We start from the raw sequence: 22856 nt of genomic DNA, 5'->3' as shown, positions 1-22856 counted from the left end.
GATCATTTCCTGGCCACGGTGGAGACAACAGAGTCCTGCCTAGGCTGCGTGCAGCAACAGACTGGAGCGGTGTCAAGGGCGCCTTTATTTTTTTTAATCAAAATTGTCCTTTTTTGCCAGAGCCGTTGCAGGTTGTGCCATGGTGACAAGGCCATCGTCCCAGACATCTTCTAAAAGCGGAATGGACTTCCTCGGTTGGTACAAGGGACTTTCTTTGCGTTGCTCCTCTGGGGCGAGGCCATACATTTTCGCCACCCTGCCCATGAGTTCATGGAAGGCACCTACTTCATCTGGTGGAGGGACTCTAATCAGGGGCCTCATCTGGCTCCCCATCGGCAGGGACGAAATCCTCGAACTCGCCAGTGTGTGATGTGTGAGTTGACGCCACATCGCCATGGTCTCGGTCTGTGTCCATCTCTGTCTCAAACAGTTGTCGAGGCCTTGCCTGGTGTTCAACCGCCCTGTGGAGTTGTGGAACGTCTTCCTCCCTGGATGGACCAGGGGTGCCAGTTGGAGGCCGCTGTGGTGGTACCGGGGTCGATGCCTGTTCTGGCAGCCTTTGGTGCAATGTGGCCACTAGCGTAGTTAGGGCGGTTAATATGTCCAGTGATATGTCCCTTGGAGGAGCCAGCTGCAGAGGTGGCCACACTGGAGTTAATTTGACCCCTGTAAGGGGTGGATGCAGGGGTGGCCACACTGGTGTCTTAATGAGGCCTGCTTTCGCACGTGGTGACATGGGCTGCCTTTTTCAGGGTGGCATCCTGCGCTGCCAACTGGGAGGTGACATAACAGCCTCCACATCCCTTTCCTCCACTTTCTCAGAGGACGAGAAACTTGGCTCCACAACTATGTTTCCCTCCGGGAGTAACGCCACTCAGATCGGGGTATGATGGTCGTGGGATCTCTGCTAGCGCCAACACTGTGCTGGTGGGGGGGGATGAGGTGGTCGCGACAGCTGATGGAGCGATGGTCATGACCATGCAAGATGACACTGTTTTGCCATTGACAGGCTGGTTGATGGGGTTCTCGACAGAAGTACCAGTGTCGTAGTCTAGGTTCTCATTGACGGGGTAGCTTGCTTGCTATTGGGTAGATGGTCTCGGCGTGGACTAGCCAGAGGAAGACTTGGGTGTCAACCAAGACTTAGTCCACGCAGACTTTGCCGACGATGTCGACAGGGCAGATTTGACCGTCAACGATGAAGAGTGCCCACCAGATTTTGAAGTAGACTTGCTGGACAGGTTTGCCTCCACTGGACGGGGGGCGGGGGTGTGGCCTTGGCTGCTTTTGCCCTTAGAAACCCCTTGGGCACTGACCTCGGGTGGTGGGGACCAGTCCTTGTGAGACGACCTCGGCTCATTGTCGGACGCCTCCCTGTGTCTCTTCCTGCTGCTGGCGTGGTGTTCATGTGACCTAGAACTCTTACTGGAGGTTGTTTGCTTGGCTATCCTGCCCTGCCGTAGAGATGCATGGCTCCGTATAGAAGTCAGAAGCCCCTGCCCCACCGGCATGCTCGAGTCACGCAACGTTGGTGACGATCTTGCAGCATTTTATTGGAAAAGGACTGGCGGATCTTGCAGTCCTGTAAGACATGATCGGATGCAGACAGTATAGACAGTCGTCATGGTGGTCTTGAATATACACATTCTTCAGGCCACAGCAGGCACATGCCTTAAACAGGCTCTTCCTCGTGGATTCAGCCATGAGGTAGGCCCAAATGTGCAGACAGTGAAAATCAAAGTCAACAGCATCCGAAACGGTGCAGGGACTCTGCACCGTCGCCATCTGCGTTGGTTGTTGATGGGTCATCGAAAAAGGAGATTTTCGTGACACAGATGAGATGTAGTACAATTTTATAGTAGATATAATGTAGAGATAGATTTCTGAGGACTCCCAACACGAACGCGCAGTAAAAAAAAAACTGAATATGGCCGACCGGAGAGGAGCTAACGGAGGTGCATCTATTGGCTGTAGGCAGTATGACCCTAAAATGATGTACTAGAGCACAAAAGTGACAAAGTTTCAATTTAATTTTAAACTGCTCTATATTACCGAGGATTCCCAGTCGGACGACGGGGAACATTCACAGCATGTGAATCTATGAAAGATCTGATGCCGATGAAGAATGCACTTGTATGTATTTGTGCTCGATTTTCGGAAATTGATGCACAAATACATACAAGTGCTCCTTGATGCCCCACTAAGAGCCCAGGCAGGCCTGCACTGAGAAGTGCTCGTTTTTGCCCTGATTATAGCTTTATGGTACACGAGGTACCCCCTCTAAGATGGCCGCCGCATTCTAGGTGAATTCCAAGTGGTGCCTTACCAGGCACACAGCAGCACTCCTGGCCCTGCCTGATTGGCCAGCTCTACCACATCTCCTGCCATTGGACGCCGGCAGGCGAAGCCGGCCCTCTCTGTCCAAGGCCCTCGAGATCAAGGCTGGTGCCTGTTCTCGGCCTGTTATCTGCCCACTCTGCCATCTGCAAGACCCCCTGCTCTCCATAGACGTCAACCAAGGTAACTTTTGCACCCGTTGTCCCGCACAAGCTACAATTCTACACAACAAACTTGCACTCTTGTGCATTTGACTTTAGCATCAGTGCAGCTTCTTCATCCTGCATCTAAACTAATAGATAGCCAGCACTCAGCCTATTGGGCTAATATGTTTTCCACCTTGCACAACACACACGCTGCGCACAGGCTCCACTCCTGCTCGTCAGCACTGTTATGCTATCCGACCCCTAGCAGTACAAAACCCTGCTGCTGGCTATTCCACCCTAGCCTACATGTGCTATCCTGCCTTCAGGTGCTGCATTATGCACATTAGCCTGTCATTTTAATCTAGGTGTGTGTTACTCTGCCCAGTGCATTTCAGTTATTGTGCTATGTCCAATCTAGATGTTGCCCTGACTTGTGCATTTTAGCCACTGTGTTATCCTAAATCTAGGTGTGTGTTACACTGCCCTGTGATATGTCAAATCTAGGTGTTGCCCTACCTGTGCATTTTAGCCTACTGTAATTTGTCTCATCTAGATATCACTAGGTGTACTCCAGCCTAATCATAATACCTCTGCCTGGTGCACTCCGTACTATTGTATTTAATGCGCTTGACACCCAAACTCAGCCGCACTGTATTTTGCAATGCCGCGTCCGGCCATCTAGCCATATCAAAGCATTTGTACTTACTGGCCCGCTCTGGCTATTGTTACCTCCATATCTGCTATTGAGACCCAATCTTGTCCCATGTCAACAAGTTCATAGGTATCCCACTCAGGTAGCCAGCACTACCATCATGCACGTCAGTGTGCTCCTTCTACTACACTACATTCTAGCCCCACACGGCACCCCAGTCACTCAACTACCCACGGCAACTACCCTTACCCTTGGGGATAAACCTGATCTGCCACCTAATAATTTGGCCTGCTCGAACCTATACCACCCAGCCCTACCAACTATGACCATGACCCCTATGGTCCCTATAATAAGCTCTGAAGCATCCACCGCAGGCGTCCACCACCCGAGCAACCAGCCTAACCAATACCTTAATGACCTAGCTCTCTGGCTGGAACACTTTGCCACCAAACCCACTCCCAACCAACCCTGCCCTCTCATTCTCCGAAACAAGAGACTAGGCACTAGATTCCGCATACGACACTCCCGCACCAATGCCACCAAGCTAATCTCACATACTCCACCTAGCCCACCTTCATCCACCGCTACATGCAAAACCTCTACCTCAGGGGTCAAACTGCCTGTGTTCAAGGGCGCCCTTATCAATGCTAGATCTCTCACAGCACACGCTCTAGACATAGCCGACCTCATCACCACTGCTGACCTTGACTTCATCGCCATATCCGAAACTTGGCTACATGCCGCATCTGGCCCCTCTCTATCTCTGGCTTTACTGCCAGACTACGGCATCACGCGCTGCGACCGCACCTCAGCCCAATCCAGAGGCGGCGGCGTAGCCTTCATCCACAAAAACTCCCTTGACCTAAGAGTGGTACCAGACTCCAAACTCGAATTAGCTGAACTACTGTCAATCAAATTGTTACTAACGCCCAACCAAATGGCCACCCTTACCCTTATTTATAGGCCCCCAGGTCCGGCACCTACCTTCGTCAGTGAAATTTATACTCTCCTCCTTGACAAAACTAAAAACAACTCACAATCATCCTAGGCGACCTCAACTTAGGTCGTGGTGACTCAAAAGATCCCGTGGCAATTGATCTGGAGAATGTTCTAACAGATCTCGGCCTCACCCTGTACATCCAAGAACCGACCCATATCAAAGGCAGGACCATTGATTGGTTAGCCGGCTCCAACTGCAACATTCAGGTCCTCAACAACTCCCCTTGCTTATGGTCTGACCATCACATCATAACTTAACATTGAAGATACCCCGCGGGCCCCGACACAGATAGCCCCAGCACTCCCCACTCGTAGTAAAAAAAACAGAACTAAGGAACAACTACTCCCACTGCTACTTCCTTCCCTCAACGCGGATACTAACTGATGTTCTGATCCCACCTCCCTAGCAGACACCTATAACCAAACTATGCTCACGGCGATAGACTCTATAGCACCCATCAAACCTAGGAAGGCCAAACCTCGAGCACATCTTAACTCATGGTTCACTCCACAGCTAAGAATCCTCCGCAAAGCTAAACGCTGTGCGGAAAATCGATGGAAAAGCCACCCGCCTGATGAGCATAAAGATGGCTTCCTTCTTGCCTCCCTTACCTACAAAGATGCCATCATCCCTGCTAAAAAAGAGTCACTTAACAATCGTATCTTGCAAGCCGATTCTAACTCCAAGGAACTCTTTAGAATCCTAAAAGAGCTCGAAACACCAGTCTCCCCTCCTGACACATGCATGAAAGATAGTAAATGGTGTGCGAACATTCACGCAGCCTTACTAAATAAAATTGCCATGCTTCAATCCAAAATTAAAGACAAGCAGGACAGCCTGAAGCTTGACAACCGCTCACTCTCCCCTGCTAGGTCCCCCCTTTAGACACTGCTAACACCATACCTTTCACCTTCTCACCGCTCACTGTTACTGAGGTAGAAAATATCATCCTGAGAATTAAACCATCCAACTGCCAAGGTGACCCTTGCCCAGCTCCCATCATTAAGGACTCTGCCCATGATCTAGCTCTGTTCATTAAGGCCTTCATCAACTCCTCCTTTAAATCAGGTATTGTCCCTGACAACCTTAAGGACGCATGGGTGATCCCATTACTCAAAAAACCTTCCCTTGACCCAAGTATACCTACCAACTTCTGACCGATCACTACAGTTCCGTTTTTGCTTAAGATACTGGACCGCGCAGCTTACATTCAGATCCAAAACTACCTGGAATCCAACAATCTGCTAGGTCTACGACAATCCGGATTTCGGCCCAGACACGGGACCGAAACTGCTCTAATAGACCTAAAAACCCAGATCGAAGTATTGAAGGACAAGGGCAAATTAGCAATGCTATTACTCCTCGACCTCTCCGCCGCATTTGATTTGGTCCACCACGAGATCCTTTGCCGGCACCTCCACTCTGCTGCCAACTTCTCCTCCTCCGCTGCGGCATGGATCAAATTCTTTTTGAGCAACAGATCCATGAGGGTCTATGCACGATCCGCAGCCGCGGACCCCTCCCCTATAAACTGCGGCGTACGTCAGGGTTCTTGCGTGTCACCTACACTTTACAACATCTTTACGAAACCACTCTTTGATGTGCTTGACTATCTGGGTGTCTCCTACACTAACTATGTGGACGACACCCAGATACTCATTCCCATCTCAGGTGATTATCTAGCTGACACCAAGGCCATCAATGACGACTACCTGGTCATCCAAGCCTGGATGGCCCAACACCAGCTATGTCTAAATGATGATAAGACTGAGCTCCTTATCCTGGGCACCACACAACGCCTGAGCAAACTGGAGCCGTCCTATCAGTCATTCACCATAGACGGTAATACCATACGAGTCTCAAAAGACACCAAAACGTTAGGCTTTCACCTTGACTCCACCCTATCCTTATCCAGACAAATAAACGCAGTTCGGTCTGCCTCTGCTTACACGTGCAAGCGTATTGCAGCCTGCAGACCGTTTCTTACCACCCCAACAGTGTCACACTAGCTATAACCCTCATTATGGCAAAAATTGATTATTGCAGTGCTCTTTACTTAGGTACCAGCCAAGAGAACTTGAGCAAACTCCAAACTACCAAAATAATGCCATTCGAGCGGCCTTGAACATCCCCTGCAACCACCACATTTCAGAAGCCAGAACCAACTTAAAGTGGTTACCTGTCAAACAGAGAATCTCCTTAAAAACACTTGCCCTAACGCACAAATGCCTAGCCAACAAAGCCCCGATCTATCTCTGTAGTCGGCTATCTCGCCACTCTACCGCCCGACCACTAAGAACTGCCCAGACGTATTGTCTATTGATCCCCAGGTTTAAGCGTCAAAAAGCGGGGGGCTCCAGCTTCCCTGTCCTAGCCTCTAAACTTAGGAACACCCTCCCTGCCACCATCAGAGCTGAAGATTCTTTCAACACCTTTAAGACCAAAACCAAATCTTGGCTCTTTGATCAGCAATAAAACATGCCTGGCGTCTGCCTCACATACTTTGGTCCGCTTCCTCTGATACTATTTCTGGCCTGCTACCGCTGTACTGTTATTGTACTCCCTAGGGTATAACCTCTGTTTATTCCTAGTGGCTCTGTAATCTCTGTAATATATGTAATTAGAAAGATGGTTTAATATGCTGTTACTGTACATTTTGTAATGTAATTTTATTGTCTGTATTTTTTTCTGCAACTTTGTACAAATTGCGCCCTGATGCCCCCGGGCCTGATGGTTTGCGCGTTATAAACAAAATACAAATTGTACATCGTTTCTTAAATGGCCGTTCTTCTGTCATTTATGAATGCTGGCACTTACACACCTTACACTTTTTTTCTCTGAGAAGTGGGAGCTAGATTCCAGTTAGTGCATCTACATGATTGCATCAAAGCAATATTTCATATTCCCCCGGTTTGGAAATCATCCAGGCAGCTTCTGGAAGGGTGCACATGTCCAGTTCAGAATGCTTCATGCAATCCTTTCGGAGACAGACTGGTTCCACAGGAGTCATGCAGGTCCGTTCTTTCCCCTTGAGGACTGGAGCTGGGTCGCTCATTCATTCTGCAATTTCTGTGTGGTTCTTTGGCTGCAGCCAGGTGGATTGGGGGGTGGGGTGGCATAGAGAGATATGGTACAGTCAGGGCTGATAGCTCAAGCACAATGCGTCACCTTAAAGCAGACTGATGCGGTCCATGAATCATGGGTTCAATACCCTGGTTGAGCTGACTTAACCCTTTAGCCTCCCCAAGGTCGATTCATGAACTACCAGGAGTGAATGACAATAGTGCTTAGAAGCATGGAAAATCAAGCATGAAGTGATATATAACTCACCAAATTACTTCTATATATATAATTCTTTTTTCCAGGTATTAGACTGGACGTAGGGGTGCGACTGGAGTAGCAGAAGTGATCCAAACAAGAGTTTGTCAAGGCGCTGTCATGTAAGGGTCAGGCAAAAATGTTAATGGATGCTTGCTCTGATGTAAGGAAACAGCAAGTCAGGCTAATTTGTATGAATGTCCATGATTTAACTGAATCAGAAATGTTTGAGGGAAAAAAATATAAAGTCATTTCAACGAAAATGACTGTCGGTTTTCACTCCCCTGAACATTTCTGGTGACCCCCTCAACTCCCTGCACCTCCTTCCTTCCCTTTTGGCAGCACACTTGGCTGTGGGCAGCCAACTTCTCTATCCCTCGCTGACGCCGATTCCCTTCACTTACGTGCACGGGTTCCGGCGCCACAGGGTCCTTTTAAAAAAGCTTTTTTTGACTTAGAAGGGGACACCCCCACAACCCACAAAGCCATTTCAACAAACAACGGTGCGGGCGATGTGGTGGAAATGTTCAGCTATGTGTTATTTTCATTCGAACAAATCTAACATTTGTATTATTTTTCATCAATTATACAGATTCCACTTTGTATGCTTGCGCTTACCTGAAAGCCCATATTGATAGGAATTCTTGGGCAAAATTGGCTTTGTCAAATTTCAACCGAAACTAAAAATAAATTAAATGAGCTTTCATTTTCTTGGCCAATCTTTGCCTGTGTTAGTTGGTTGGGGATGCTTGCACCATTGTCTACTTATGATACTATGTATACATATATACTTCTGAGCAAACAATGGAATTTCTGCAAGCAAGGAATAGCACCTTAAAGGAGATGGTCATCAAGTAAGCTGACAATGGATGGCAAGTGCTTCAAAGTCATGCATGGAACCAACAGGGATAGGGCAAGCAGAAATACTAGAGTTGTACATATACAGAAGATAGTCGGCGAGCAGGGAGTGGTGACCATAACCTACAGGAGACATATAGTCAGTCTTGTTAGTCCAAAGCAAACCACAGAGTAAATTAAAGTAATACAAGTTTTATAAAGAAATGTGCAAGTACAATAAGTGAAGATGCAAGAGGTACGTGGCTGAAGAAAGGGAATACCCGGGACTGCAGGTGGGATGTCTTCCATATTGGATCAAAGGACACTGAGCACATGTGCAGAAGCTCCAGCAGGACTAGCAGGAGTACCAAACCCAAGAAAGATGATTTAGGACTCCGATTTCCTCCTGGCAGTCAGTGATGGGAAGACAACGAATTTGTGGCTTGGTCAAGGCTGATGTGGTGGACATCAACCTTCTTATAGATTCTGGTTCCCCCTACACTATCACAAGGTGGATGTCCGAAGAAAAAATGGGTGACCTAATTCAGACAGATCACACCAAAAGGGCAAGGGGCAGACCCCTATATACATAAACGGAAATAAATGGGCAATCCTGAATGTCATGAAAGAGAAGCGGTCTGCTGACTGGATGTCGCTAAGAAAAGGTCGCCAGTGGCTTAGCTTGAACAAGCAGCACTAAAGATGAAGTTGCATCAGGAAGAAGCGAGCCACATTTATCCGTCTGTGAAAAAGGAGATCCTGTATGAGCCCTCTAGCAGAGGGATGACATCAGCATGCTGAAAAGGTTCACACAAGGGCTCACTCTTCGGAGAAAGGTATGGCCCTATGTGCATGAAGTCAGTCAAGTCCAGTGGGTCTCCATGGAGGATGGACTTCTGAAATTAGAGACTCAATTGGAGAGTAGCATCGAGTGGTCGGGTTTTTGGTACCGGGAGTAATAGTTTGAAAGCTGTATACAACAATCAGAAATTGGGTTGATCCAAGATATCTAGATTGCTTATGGTTAGACTGCCACCTACTGGTTAACCTCTAAATATTTATGAGCATGAAGCCTGCAAAGCTTTTCTACTCTTAATCTCTCTTCAGCATATCATCGGGTAGAACATAAGCTGCGGTACTATCTCAATGGCTAAAGCAGCAACTATTTGGGAGAATGCCTGGCATGTTTTTCTTTCAAAGATACATTTTAGTAACTGGCATGGAGAAGAAAGAACATGACCCATGTATTCAGGGGGTAGTTAACGTCATGTAAGTCAGGGGAGTCACTTTGTAGTATGAGTCACTTTGAAGTATGAGACGTGTTTCTCTAAATTCAGGGAAATAGTGCAAGAGCCCACACTGTATGCTCAAAGGTGATCAGGCCCACAAGGGGTATTCGGCCCCACTGAAATGGATGTGATATGTTCCTTTTTTGGGTGGTGGAATATGTGAAGTATCCTACGGATCCCTACTGAAATCCTGCCTAAAGTCACCTCCCAGGAGGCCAGGGAAAGGCAGACACTTCCAGATCCCAACTCCGAGGGTGCTGTACTGCAGGAGGATCACCTGGGAGGAGACGGGACCCATGGCGATGAGGGAATTCCGTGGATGAGACACAGTATTTTACCTCTGACTGAGAGACTCTTACCACTGTACCAAAGGAGGTCCTGGCCTATTGCCATTATAATATTTCTCAACCTCATATTAAATCTAAGGTTGTGAAGTCTAAGGTTATACATTCAGAACACACTATACCCCAACTAAATACCCTCAATCGCAAAGGTGCAAGGTAAAGGATTATGGAAATATCTTCTCTAAACCATCTTCCTCTGTAAAAGCTAAATCTCACAGCCCCCTCTGCTAAAAAAAGACGAGTCAGATTTGAATTGTTGTCAAAAGGCCAGAAAGAGCTTGTGGCCCTCAAAGCGACATCAGTGAATCACTTATTGTACAGGTCTTTGACACTTGTTCCAAGTTTATCAATATGGTGGATGCCAGAGGTCAAGGGGCTTGGAGGAGTTGTGACAAAGAATCAGGAAGACAAAGGTGCATCAGTTCTGTTTGTTCCTCATGCTCAGAAGGGATGAGATCAACTAACAATTGAGCTTGAGGTACTAGCAATGTTATTAGAACCTTAAATGTGCCAAGTGGCTAGTCTGGGAATTACCAATTCTAATGCACGCCAATGACATTACTACAATGGACTATTGATGGAATCAATGTGCATTTGCTGTTGGATGGTGGAGGTTATGAAGTACAATGAGAGGGCCGAGCATGTGCTGGGGTGAAGAACGGTTGAAAATTATCTTTCTTGACTCTTGACCACTAGGGGCATCATGGAAAGATGCAAGTCCAATGGAGAAGAGTGGATGGAGTGCAGCTGAGTAGAAGAGGAAGCCAAGGACTCTCACACAGGATTCAGTGAAGGGTACGGAAATGTCCAGGTTGAAATCCCGGAGTAAAACGAGGCTTCCCATGAATTAGACAGAATGACATTTGGCCCAGAGCTCCATGGCAATCCCACCAATAGATCTCAGGAAGCGAGCGATAGAGCACATGAGGCCGCCCCCGGCAGAAGCCTGACAAAAAGAAACTGGTGGCAGGGGGATGTGCAGAAGTGTGGAGGAGGCAGTCAGTAATTGCAGACCGAACGTTTAGTGACAAATCTAAACATACCAGGTGCCAACACCATTTACACCTATGCAACTGCTCGACAAAGTTCAGCAGTGGATAGCAATGTATATTTTATGACTATTAGAGGTACTGGAGAACACTAAATTGCAAATTCTCACCTTCATTAATATATAACCAAATGGTTGGAGTGGGGAGTACTGGCCAATTGGGGATACACACCTGGAGAGGAGGCTACGTTCTAAACTAGAATACATATCTAGTGAATCCATCACTGATGTTTTCAATTTTCATCCATAGAAATTAGGAACGCAATGTAGAGCCCAGGTGCACTGCTCTATAATAGCGTTCCACGAAAGGATGTATAGGCTTGTCAAAGGGATGTGGGTCAGATGGCATTGGCAAGTGTACACTTAGCAGGACATACTAGTTATAGCCCTCATGGCTTATCACTTCATGCCACAGTCCAATAGAGCAGTGTAAAATTGTATTATAAGGAGGGACAGGAAGTCCACAAGCAGCCTTAACCCACAATGGTTGTTTAAGAATGACAGGATAAATGTAAACATGACAGAGGTCCTACAGAAATTCACGGACTGCCAAGGAAAGTACAAGGAGCTTCATGATCAAAGAAATGTGTCAAGTAATGGGTACTGCACATGGGGATGAAGTGAGGTCAATAGAGCACATCTATGAACACAAAGGTCTCGCCAATAAATGTGCCTGCAACAAGAGTCTCGAAGGTGGGCAAAAGCATTCTGTTAATAATGTCGACGAGTGATCCATGAGTGTTGGAAGAAAACAGGAAGACCCCAGCAGGCTGATCTCCTAGCCAATCTAAGGCAGCCAGGCAGGTGGCTTGCAAGCAATGCATAATCCACAGTTCAGAAGGCCTTTATTAGTTGCCAGTATATAGTTCCTCCTGTACATGTGTTGCATACCCACGAGAGGGAGGTGCCAGAACCTCCTGCCCACTTATCAAAGCCATGAAATGGTTGAGTGCTCAGAACCATGGGATGTTGTACCATTATAGGCAAGATTGTTCTATTTTGTATCCATTGAGGGTTTACCCTGGGTACGGGGGTGGGGAGCCTAAATTAAACTAGTTCACATGGCAGTCATGTATGGTTTATAAAAACCTAACAGTCAGAAAGGCATTTGACAGTTGTATAACCGCAATGCTTGCTTTGATTTTACAAGAGTGGGGAGACAATGTTATTGTGGATTTTTATCATGGAAAGGACTTGTGTTCTCACCAAACCAAACGGATGAGGCAATTGATCGTAATCACTACGTGACAGGCCAAGTGGGTAGCACCTTTCACTAATTTCTTAAAGATACTGTTTCTTTAGGTACCCATGCCAATAGTAGGTTACTGCCAATAGTAGGTTACTGGCATATTGTGCCGTTGAAACATGGAGGGATCTTACCAGACCATTTTTAAATAACCCTAGGCTAGGAGGAAAATCTGGCAGTGATGAGTTGTCTGGCAGAAGTGTCATAACTAAGGGTAAGCTGTGTGAAGGTGAATGTTGGAAACAAGGCAGGTGGAAAAAGGGGGAGCCGCGATCCTCCAAGAGCCATACCTACTTGGCAACTTGATGAAGCTGTTGTGATGGGTCATGAGTAAGAGTCGGACACAGAGGCATACCTTGATTGTTATAAACTTGTATTCAAGAAAAAGGGATCTGAGGAAAACCTACCTATAGATAGATATGAGGGGTGTCCCTGGCTCAACCAAAATAACTAGTGTACAAGTCAGGATGTCCCAAAGTAAAAGTCCTCTGTCCTGTGTCCAAATCCTAAGCTGACCCTCACATGCTAAACTAATCATAAAGTTAAAGGGTAAATGTTCTTTTGGCTGTGTCCTGCAGTAATACTTTTCAAATTCAACTTAAAGCTCTGAAATGGTGCAAAAAGGAAACAACCAATGTTCTACAAGGATATGAAAAGGGTTCTCTTCCCCCAGAATTCCACTGTTTCTTTATAGCACAGAACTTCCTCTCTTTTGTTTGCAGATTTTACAGGGTTCAGAGATGCTTCTCTCTCGAGGGAACAAAACAATTAAGTACAGTTAATGTCTTTCAAAACAGTCTACCTTTTGTACTCTCCTGACAGGTTTTACTTAAGCATCCCAGTTCACAACTCTCTAAAACACACATGGGATGGTCTCCTGCCAGGTTTTATCCAAGCTTTTCAGTTCAAAGTTCTCCAACAATGCACCCGATATCCTCTCCTGCCAGGTTATATTCATATTCACTTAGCTTTTATCTTATAAACTTATATTCTTTTTCAAGTGCATGGTTTACTCTCCTTCAAGGACTTTTCACATTCATAGCTTTCTGATTTAGAGTGCGAGTCCCTGACTCGCCATTACTGAGCCTGGTATACTCTCCTGCCAGGACTTGGCCAAACATCATCCAATTTTCCCTTCTGCCAACGTTGGGTTCTTGCCCTCTCCCTGTTGGCCGAGACCCATGCTTGTTTGGGTTCACAGTTTTCCCTGTTCAGGGGTTTCTGCTTTCCCCATGCTCTCACTTTTAATATTCTCAATGCTGGCTTAAACGCTCCAGCTCCAGCTCCCTTGCCCCGTTATCTACACAGAGTTCTCTTGCTTCATTCCACCCCTGGTACATGCAGCGAAGCGTCCTGGTGTCCCCTACTTGCTTGGATCACTGGTAGTTTCTGGCTGCTTTGGCGTCTTCCATGGGTGGTGTCCAGTGCAGCGGTCTTCCTTCATTTCGGCTCAGCATCTCCTATGCTCTCTGGTTCCCTCGCCATTTTGGTCTTCACAACAGAGCCTCCTCTGCTCCGTATCTTGTGACCATGGCCCTCCCGGTCTCGAGCTTCTCTCGCCAGCGTCCCCTCAACCCCTCTCCTGCTTGGCTGCATGCCACATCCCTTCTGTTTCCCGAATCGTATTGGGAAAGAATATTCTCCATTTTCCTTGTTGCACCTGAGTTTTAAAGTTCCCGGCACAGGTCATATGATCAAAAAGACTAGACCGCATTGTGTACTTCCTGCTGATTTTACTCTGCATTACTCTTCCTCCCTTCTTCGTTCCAGTGGATTCATAGGGATCACAGTATTTGTTTCTGGGTTTCAATATCTTCAGAAACATAGTAAACCATGAAGGCTTGAGATTAATAGAATACATTATTCTTAGTGGTTTCAAAGGGGGGGGTTATTGGGTGTTTTCCAAGGCTAACCGCCTGTACTCTCCTGAGGTTGGTCTCCCCCCATGTGGTCCTCCCAGAGATAGCCAACCCTAGAGTCAGTTAGCTTCTGCCCTTCCCTGGCCACATGGAGGAAGACTTTTCTCGGGGAGTCAGTGATGGGTTTGTCAGATTCATCACACTGTGCAGAACACCTTCCTAATGCTTCATGCAAAAGTACTTCACTCAACTGTGGAGTAGACTAGCAAACATTTACACTACAAACAAGAACAACCTCCATCCTCCAGTGTGATGTTTAGTGAGGACAATGTTTTGAACTACACCTGACAACAAGATATGCAAAGGTTATACTTACAGCTGCAAGCTTTCTCCTTTTGGGACCATTTCTATTTTTTCGTGGATTTAGAGAGATCTTGTGCCTCGCTGCAGAGTTATCAAGGCAGCCCAGTGAACTGGCAGGGGAGTTGAAATCAACCGGAATCAAGCTTGGTGGTAATGGACTGATGGCTCTAGATAAAGACTCTGAAGAAAACTGTGGGAACAGAATAAAAATGATTCAGTTTGTTTCGGTTCCACTTTAATCTTGCTTATCTGTACTACTGTAGAACTTGTTCCAACATCTCTGTCATTTGTACACCAATTATCTCAATGTGCTACTGGACAATTTCCTGTTAATCCGCCATCTTCATTTGATTTAAATGTGCTCACTGATAGAATTCAAATGGTGTCAGTAAGTTTGTTTTGCAAAATCTGTGGTTGGGCAGCCACAAAAAAAATCTATTGCTACTTATTGGAAATGCGGCTCAAGTACAGCGTGCTGGAGAGGAAAAGCAAAGATCACAAAGAAAACAACCCTTTTAAGAGACTGTACAAGAAAAGCAAAACAAAGCTCTGCAAAGATATAAAGAAAATGCAAGAACAAACCTACCTCACTATTTGGGGGAAATGTATTTTAAGAAAGGATACAAATCATAAATCAAATTAAAAGGTTTGTTTAAATGTTTAATCTATTCTTAATAGAATGCACCAATTGCATGCAGTACGTGAACATTCAGAAATATTTCTGGTACTGACACTAAGGCAGGGTTGTCCAACTCTAGGACTCGAAGGCCAGAATCCTGACAGATTTTCAGGCTATTCCTTATTAATATTCATGAGGAAAAAATTGCATAGATTTAGAATCATTGTATGCAAATTTATCTCATGAATATTAATGAGGGTACCCTGAAACTCCATCAGAATTCCATCCCTCGAGGCCTGCAGGTGGACAGCCCTGCTCTAAGGACATCAGCTGTAGCCTTGAAAAAACTTCCAAAATAAATGTACACTGACAATCAATGTAGACAGGTTAGCACTCTACAAGAAATAATCCTAAACAAATCTTGAAATTCACATTAATCGCATCAAGCAAAACATTTTTTCAAGCAAAATGTTTTTTAAAAACTTGTGTTTAACAAAAATGTGTTCATATGTCAAGATATTCATTTTGTACCAAAAGAAACCCATACATATAATCAGTGGGAATAAATGAAAATATATCTGCTAAATCACAAATTCAACAGAATTGTACAAAGAAGATTTTACATATACCATCAACTGGATGCAATGTTGAAATTATGCCAAAATTGAAAATATATACAGTTAACTATTTGTAATGTCAGTTATCCTTTAAGAATATGGCAATATTTCTTTTCGAGAGATGCTGTGCCCTTCTTCAAGAGAATAAGGATCTAACTTCAATTTGGCAATTTCAATGCAAAGAGAAAAGAGCGTACATAATGTAAATATGTTAGAAAAAAGTCTAACAATTATTGATTTACAAACATATTAAAAACCTTTACTCACTAGAATCCACATGAGAAGGTTTATGGTCATTTTTTTATGACGTTTTTTATTCGAAATGGGGGGGTTCCCCCCCATCCCCCACCCCTTTTTTTAGCATTTTTTTTAATCCCGGACCCCAAAATAAATATATAATTAAAACCTTATTGTTAGTCGAGATTTTTTTTTCGAGATTTTGACCGACCACCTCATGAGAAGTACTGAATAATCCTTCAAATGAACACTTCCAACTAGAAGATCAGTACATTTTTGTAAAGAGTAAACCTTTAAGAAAACCAGAAGTACCATGTCATGAAAATGTCATGAAAATATGTGTCATGTATCTAAAAAAATATCATGGTACATAAAAACAGATATTCCAATCCTTGGTACCAAAAAAGTCCAAAGAATAACAAAAACACATGCCTGGCTAAAGAAACGTGTTTTAAAAAAAACTTGGAAAGCTTGGATAAACCAATACTAAAAAACAAAGAAGATATCCTAAGTGTCCCTCAAAACTCACTGCTTCCTATCAGTAAAGAAACTAATTTAAAAAGTAAGAAAAAAGTCTAAAGGCAATCCAATTCTTCCCTCACAAGTGCAAGTGTGGTTATCCCTGGACCTTAGTTCAAAATAGTGGTTGAAACCCGGCAAAGGCTCCACTCCCCTTATAAGGGGAATGCTACTTCCGGTCAACCCTTAAACTAGACCATCAACAGAAGATCGTCAAGTAGAAAAGTAGATGCCATTTTAAGACAATTTAGAGCTATCAATCTGCTGAAACACATTGGAATAACCATTTAAAAATTACATTTGAGAAATAACAGTGATTCTAAAGAGAAAAATAGCCATAATAGAAATATTAACGAGAACATAATATTCAACATAAACATTGTAGACACAGTGAAGATGTTGACACATTCAACCAAGTAATACAATATGATTACTCTAGAAATACAGCGGTGAGAGCGATGACAATAAAATGTAAGTTTTGTAAACATCATTTTTGTAAATCAATAATAGTTTGACTTTTTTTAACAAATTGACATCTACATCACATTTTGTTCTCTCTGTATTATAATTTCTAAGTTGAAGTTAGATCCTTATTGTCCTGAAGAAGGGTGCAGCATTGCCCGAACCGCACTGAGAGAAACTTTAAAATGTTAGCATCTACTTTTTTTAGGATCACTGACTTTACAAGTATGTATGTGAATATTTTCAATTTTGGCAAAATTTCAACATTGTGACCGGTGGATGGTCTCTGTTAAATTTTCTTTTCTTTGTGATGTAGCAGATTTATTTGTATTTATTCCCATTGATATATTAATAGTTTCTTTTGGCACACAATTAGTAGTGTGACTTTATGGAGAAACATTTTTGTTTAAAAAGGTTTTAAAAAATGTAGTTTGCTTGCAAACAACTTTTTGCTTGATGTGATTATTATGTGAATTTTAACATTTTTTAGGATATTTCCTTGTTCAGTGCTACGCTGTTTACACCGATTTTCAATGTAAATGTATTTTTGTTGTTTAAGTGTTTAATCGAAAAGAAAATCAACTATCTCCCTTAACCCCCAATGCTACAATCTTGATGAAACATCCCGATAGGTTAGCAACTGAGGGGGATCTTCTTAAAACCAGAATGAGAACAGTCACGACATTCCTGAAATATCCGCACAGCTTCACGTGTATAAAGAGCCTCCTAGGCAGAGAATATGCTCGGTAGACTAATTTCCCTAACTCCAAGCTGACTTGATAATCAAGTCGCACACCATGCATGCATCCATATTGACGGTAGTGTTGATAACCAAACTGGTCATGTCCTACTTTGCTAGAAAACGAACCCAATGCTTCAGCCTCAAGCTCTCAACATTTACACCTAATGATACAGTACTATGCTCATATAGGTCCAAAGGATGGAAACATGTGAATATATTCTTGACAGGTCGACCACAAAGGCTTATACTGATGAGTTAGCTGGCATATAGTGAACACCAACGTGGGTATAAAACAGTAATTGGAGAGGAGGGTGTAATATGAACAATGTTACTGGTAAGTAATTCACGCTGTTAGTTTTTGAGGATACCAATACATTTCATATACTGAGTTCAACAATTTGTTGACAGAGTTCAAATGAACAAACCAGGACATGCCATCAGGAATGATGTTATTTCTTTAATGAAAATTGTCATGTTAAAACGGATGTCAGCTGTGTCATTGGTGGGTGGAATCAGTTAAGATTTCATTGTGTAATAACTAACAGATGCAATGTCTGAGCTTGAAGTTTTCAAATTTAAATAAAGTAACACTTTAACAGAGTTGTCAACTGGTTTTAGTTTTTATAGCAAGTGTGTGGTATCTAAATTGGCTCCATCCTTAAAGTCATACATCAATTCTGTGCGATTGATATAAAGCAACAAAGAAGAAGCAAGAGGGTAGTGTGAGGGGTCAGAAATTAGAGGCAGACAAAGTTGCAGTTGTCTCAATATCAGACATGTTTATTAAACACAAATGGGTTGGATGAATGCCTCTATATTCCTATTCTGAAGTGAGTTTCCCTGCCTAAAAAACGAAAACTAAAGATCAGTCTGTGTCAAGTCTTTAAACTTATAAACTGTCCTTGTGTCCAAAACATACTAATCTGGCCCTCACACCAAAATAAACTAAGGGTGTAAGGAAATGTCTCTGGCCTATAATTGACAATGTTCAGGATCAAAAGCAAATAAGTGAATCCAACAGAAACGTATTTTCCAAGGAGAATTCCTTGGTTCCAGAAGGTGATTCCCTTCCCCGGGACATTTAGGTAGAACAGTGAAAATGTCTTTTCCTAACAGTTTAATGATCAGGTATGATGGCAAACGTGTCTCTTCACAACAAACTTCCTATTTACAGTTCTGGTGGACCTCCTGGTATACTCTCCTGCCAGGTATCCGTTCATGGGTTTGTCAGATCACCTGGTATACTCCCCTGCCAGGTATCTTGTCCCCACATTGTTTTATGACTTTCTATTATCTTGGTGGATTGCCTGGTATACTTCCCTGCCAGGAATCCTTCTCTGGGTTCTTGCTAATCCCCTGGTGTAATTCTCTGCCAGGTATTCCCCCTCCCCTTTTTAATGTCAACTACCTGGTACACTTCTTTGACCAGGACGTCTCATAACTTTCAGTGTCCTTTAAAACATGTCACTTGTTTTTCTTTGCTGTATTTTCATTTGTTTGCTTAAGATGATGCTTGTTCCAGCTTTCCCCACATTGACATTTCACATATAGGGACCCTGCAAAGTATTTTTGTTGCACTTCATTTGGTCGGATTCAAATATTCTTATTTCAGTTATTGAGTTTGACGCTTGTCAGTACGTTCCGGGGTCCTCAATGGCTGAGCAGACTCACCGGTATTCTGCAGTTTTCCGGAGACGTGGCGTGTCTCTGTGAGGTAGTTTCCCCTCTGTGACTGCCTCCTCTGCACTGCAAACCTTCCTCCAGCATTCCTGCCAGCTGTGCGTTCACCCGCCGGCTTCTCACCGTGACCTGGGCTGAAGACTGCTGCTTCTCAGCGTGGCCATATCTCAAAGAGCTCCTCTGCTGCTTCTGATACCCCAACGGTCCTCCACAGGTGCCCGCTGAGTCTCTTCACCACACAGCTAAGTCATTCATGCGTCCGTAAGCTTCCGCATGGATGCGCCAGTCCTCTTGAATCCCGCTGGCATGGTCCTCGCTCGTTCTGCTTCTTCTGATGTGGATGCCATTTTTAAATGTCTTGCGCATTAGTAATCCATTCAAACAACTAGTCTGCGCATTCAACATCAACTCAAGTTTTCTAAAGAAATGCTGTTTAGGAGCTCTGCTCAGGAAAACATCAGAAACAGGTGATGTTAAGTGGGTGTGGTGTATGTTGGAGGTATAAATGGAATTCTAACTAGAATGATAGTAGGCCATTAGGAGTTTGGGTGTAATAAGGTTTTCTGCAGAATAAAGGGGAGAATACTGCATCTCTTCCAGTGAAGTCACCACCTTCCCCTGATAGTCGTCTCCTCCCATGTGACCCTCCCTCATACCACCGCCCCCAAGGTCAGGATCAGGTAGCGACTGCCGTCCCTTGGATACATGAGAAGATCTCATCATCAGGGATTCAGTGATGACTCCTCAGGAGTCATCACTGTAGCCTGACATAGGACTAATTAAGCCATATCCCCAAAGGTATTTCGGCAAGTCCAACATATGACCAAACCTTTCGCATGAGGTTCCTAAAGTTGACCATACCTGAATGTCTAATACAGGGGACTGCACTCTAAATTGAAGAAACAACATTGTTTTACGGCTTTGTGAGCATAGAGAAGGAACAAGTTACTTACTTGTACCTGTTGTTCTCCAGCATGGGTCTGGCACGGATTCACATGCTCATGAATATTCCCCGTCGTCAGATTGGGAATCCTCAGTAAAAGAAAAAACAGATTCAGTTTTGTTTCTAAACTGTCTTTCTCCTATAAACCAATCGCTGTGCTCTGGGTCATACTGCCCCCAGCCAATAACTGCTCTCTACCTAAGCCCCTCCTCTGGCAGCCATCTTCAGATTTGGTAGCACGTAAAGTGGCGGTAGCACCAAGAGATGCGCCGAAGAGGGGCGGGCGAGAGGGTTTGCATGTGAATCCATGCCAGACCCATGCTGGAGAAGAACAGGTATAGGTAAGTAACATGATCCTTCTCCAGCATGGGGTCTGGCATGGATTCACATGCTCATGAATAAAGAATACATAGCAGTGCACACATGCACAACCACGGGACGTGGCAAGGCTCAGATGCAATCTCTCACCTCCTCACCAGGCTCACCTTCAAGCGAACAGGTTGCGCAGCACTGTTTGGCCGACTCTGGACTCCTCCCTGGAATCCCTGTCGATGCAGTAGAATCTTGTGAAGGTATGCGCCAACCTCCACGTAGCAGCCCTGCAGAGGTCCAGCAGGGGCACACCAGACAGGAACGCCATAGTAGCAGCGATTGCTCTGGTAGAATGGGCTCTAGGAAACGGCCAAGCAGCGCTCAGTTTGCCAACCGGTGACAGTAAGTGATACAGCCGGAGAGCCACTGGGAAATGGAAGCCTTGGACAGGGCCTTCCCATGGTTCACAGGACCAAAGTTCACATCCAGCGAGTGCAAAGTCCTTTCAGCCGGCGACAAAGGCATCGGAAAAAACACTGGTAACACCAAGGGCTTGTTTAGATGAAAGTCCGACAGCATCTTGGCCATGAAGGAGGAGGTGCGTCTGCAGCACCACCCTCAGCTTGTGGAAAGTCAAGTAAGGTGGTTTACAGGATAGGGCCTGGATCTCACCCACTCGTCATGCAGAGGTGATGGGCACGAGAAAAGCTGTCTTCCACGACAGAAACATAAGTGGGACAGAATGCAGAGGCTCGAACGGAGCTCCCATGAGCCTAGTAAGTACCACATTGAGTTCCCATGGCGGGGACAGAGCCTTCACCGGCAGGAACGAGTGGAAAAGTCCCTTGATGAATTCCTTGACTAACCAGCGCGACCATAAGGAGGGTTGTCCTGGGAATCTGGTGTAGCGGGGATAGCCATCAGATGAACCTTGATGGAGGCGTGAGCCAGCCCCGATTTAGCCAACGACAGCAAATATGGAAGTACCTGAGGGGCTGTGACCCTCGGAGGGTCGATCTTCTGGGAACGGCACCAAATAGCAAACCTCTTCCATTTTAGTCCATAGCATTTTAAAGTAAATGACGCCCTGGCCTTGGCGAGAACTTCCTTCTAGTCCGCTGGATGATCGTAACCCCCGAACACTAATGCTGCAGGAGCCAGGCCTTCAGGTTCAGATATCTTGGGTCATGGTGCCAAATTGCACCTTCTTCCCTGGCAAGAAGATCCGCGACCACTGGCATCTTGACTGGGGGGGCCGCTGACATGCTGAGAAGGTCTAGGTACCAGATCTGCCTCGGCCACGCTGGCGCAACGAGGGTCATCCTGCACCGGCACCGTCTGAGTTGATGGATGACTCAAAGCAGCAACGACAAAGGAGGGAACGCATACAGAAACAGGCCATCCCAGGGGAATGAGAATGTGTCCCCCGTGCTCCCAGGCTGGGGAAACCTGCTGGCGAACCTCCAGCACTTGGTGTTCGTCGCCGTCGCAAATAGATCGATCTGGGGATTGCCCCATTTGTCAAACAGGTTATCCACTTGGTCCTGCCGAAGCTCCCACTCGTGGCAAGAGCGTCAGCGACTATGTTCTTTACTCCTGCCAGGAGGAATGCAAGGAACAAGTTACTTACCTGTAACTGTTGTTCTCCAGCATGGGTCTGGTATGGATTCACATGCTCATGAATATTCCCCGTCGTCAGGCTGGCAATCCTCGGTAAAGAATAAATCAGTATCAGTTTTGTTTCTGATTTGTCTTTTAGTAGTAACCAATCACTGATCTCTGGGTCATACTTCCCCCAGCCAATGACTGCCCTCTCCCTAAGCCCCTCCCATGGCAGCCATCCTCAGATTTGGTAGCACGTAAAGTGGCAGTATGACCAAGTGAAGACCCTCAGAGGGGAAGGAGGGAGGGTTCGCATGTGAATCCATGCCAGACCCATACTGGAGAACAACAGTTACAGGTAAGGAACTTGTTCCTTCTCCAGCATGGGGTCTGGCATGGATTCACATGCTCATGAATATAAGAATACAGTATAATAATAGAAGCAGTATACACATGCACAACCACGGGAGGTGGCAACAGGCTCAACATTAAGCAATACAACAACTCATTAAGCATCTCTTACCTCCTCACCAGGCTCACCTTAAGCGAACAGGTTGTGCAGCACTGCTTGGCCGACCCTGGACTCCTCCCTGGAGTCCCGATCGACGCAGTAGAATCTTGTGAAGGTGTGCGTCGACCTCCACGTAGCAGCCCTGCAGATGTCCAGCAGGGGCACACCAGACA

The 22856-nt window shown here is 45.2% G+C and overlaps 1 protein-coding gene across 6 annotated transcripts in view; it reads right to left on the bottom strand.

The window, feature by feature from the left end:
• The window catches only part of LOC138480915 (acrosomal protein KIAA1210-like), a 1033315-nt gene that overhangs the window by 210662 nt on the left and 799797 nt on the right, over positions 1-22856 (bottom strand). For all 6 annotated transcript variants that reach the window (XR_011274164.1, XM_069612715.1, XM_069612716.1 and 3 more), the window contains exon 7: positions 14453-14629. Coding sequence is in view for 5 of the 6 variants with exons in the window: in XM_069612715.1 (XP_069468816.1) it covers positions 14453-14629 (177 nt within the window). In the remaining variant the exon portion in view is untranslated. The remainder of the gene's footprint in view (positions 1-14452; positions 14630-22856) is intronic.

This window comes from Ambystoma mexicanum, chromosome 5p (assembly GCF_040938575.1).
Source record: "Ambystoma mexicanum isolate Mex_15411 chromosome 5p, UKY_AmexF1_1, whole genome shotgun sequence".
NCBI lineage: Eukaryota > Metazoa > Chordata > Amphibia > Caudata > Ambystomatidae > Ambystoma > Ambystoma mexicanum.
The sequence above is the reverse complement of the archived record's forward strand: the minus strand, read 5'-3'. Positions and strand labels throughout refer to the sequence as shown.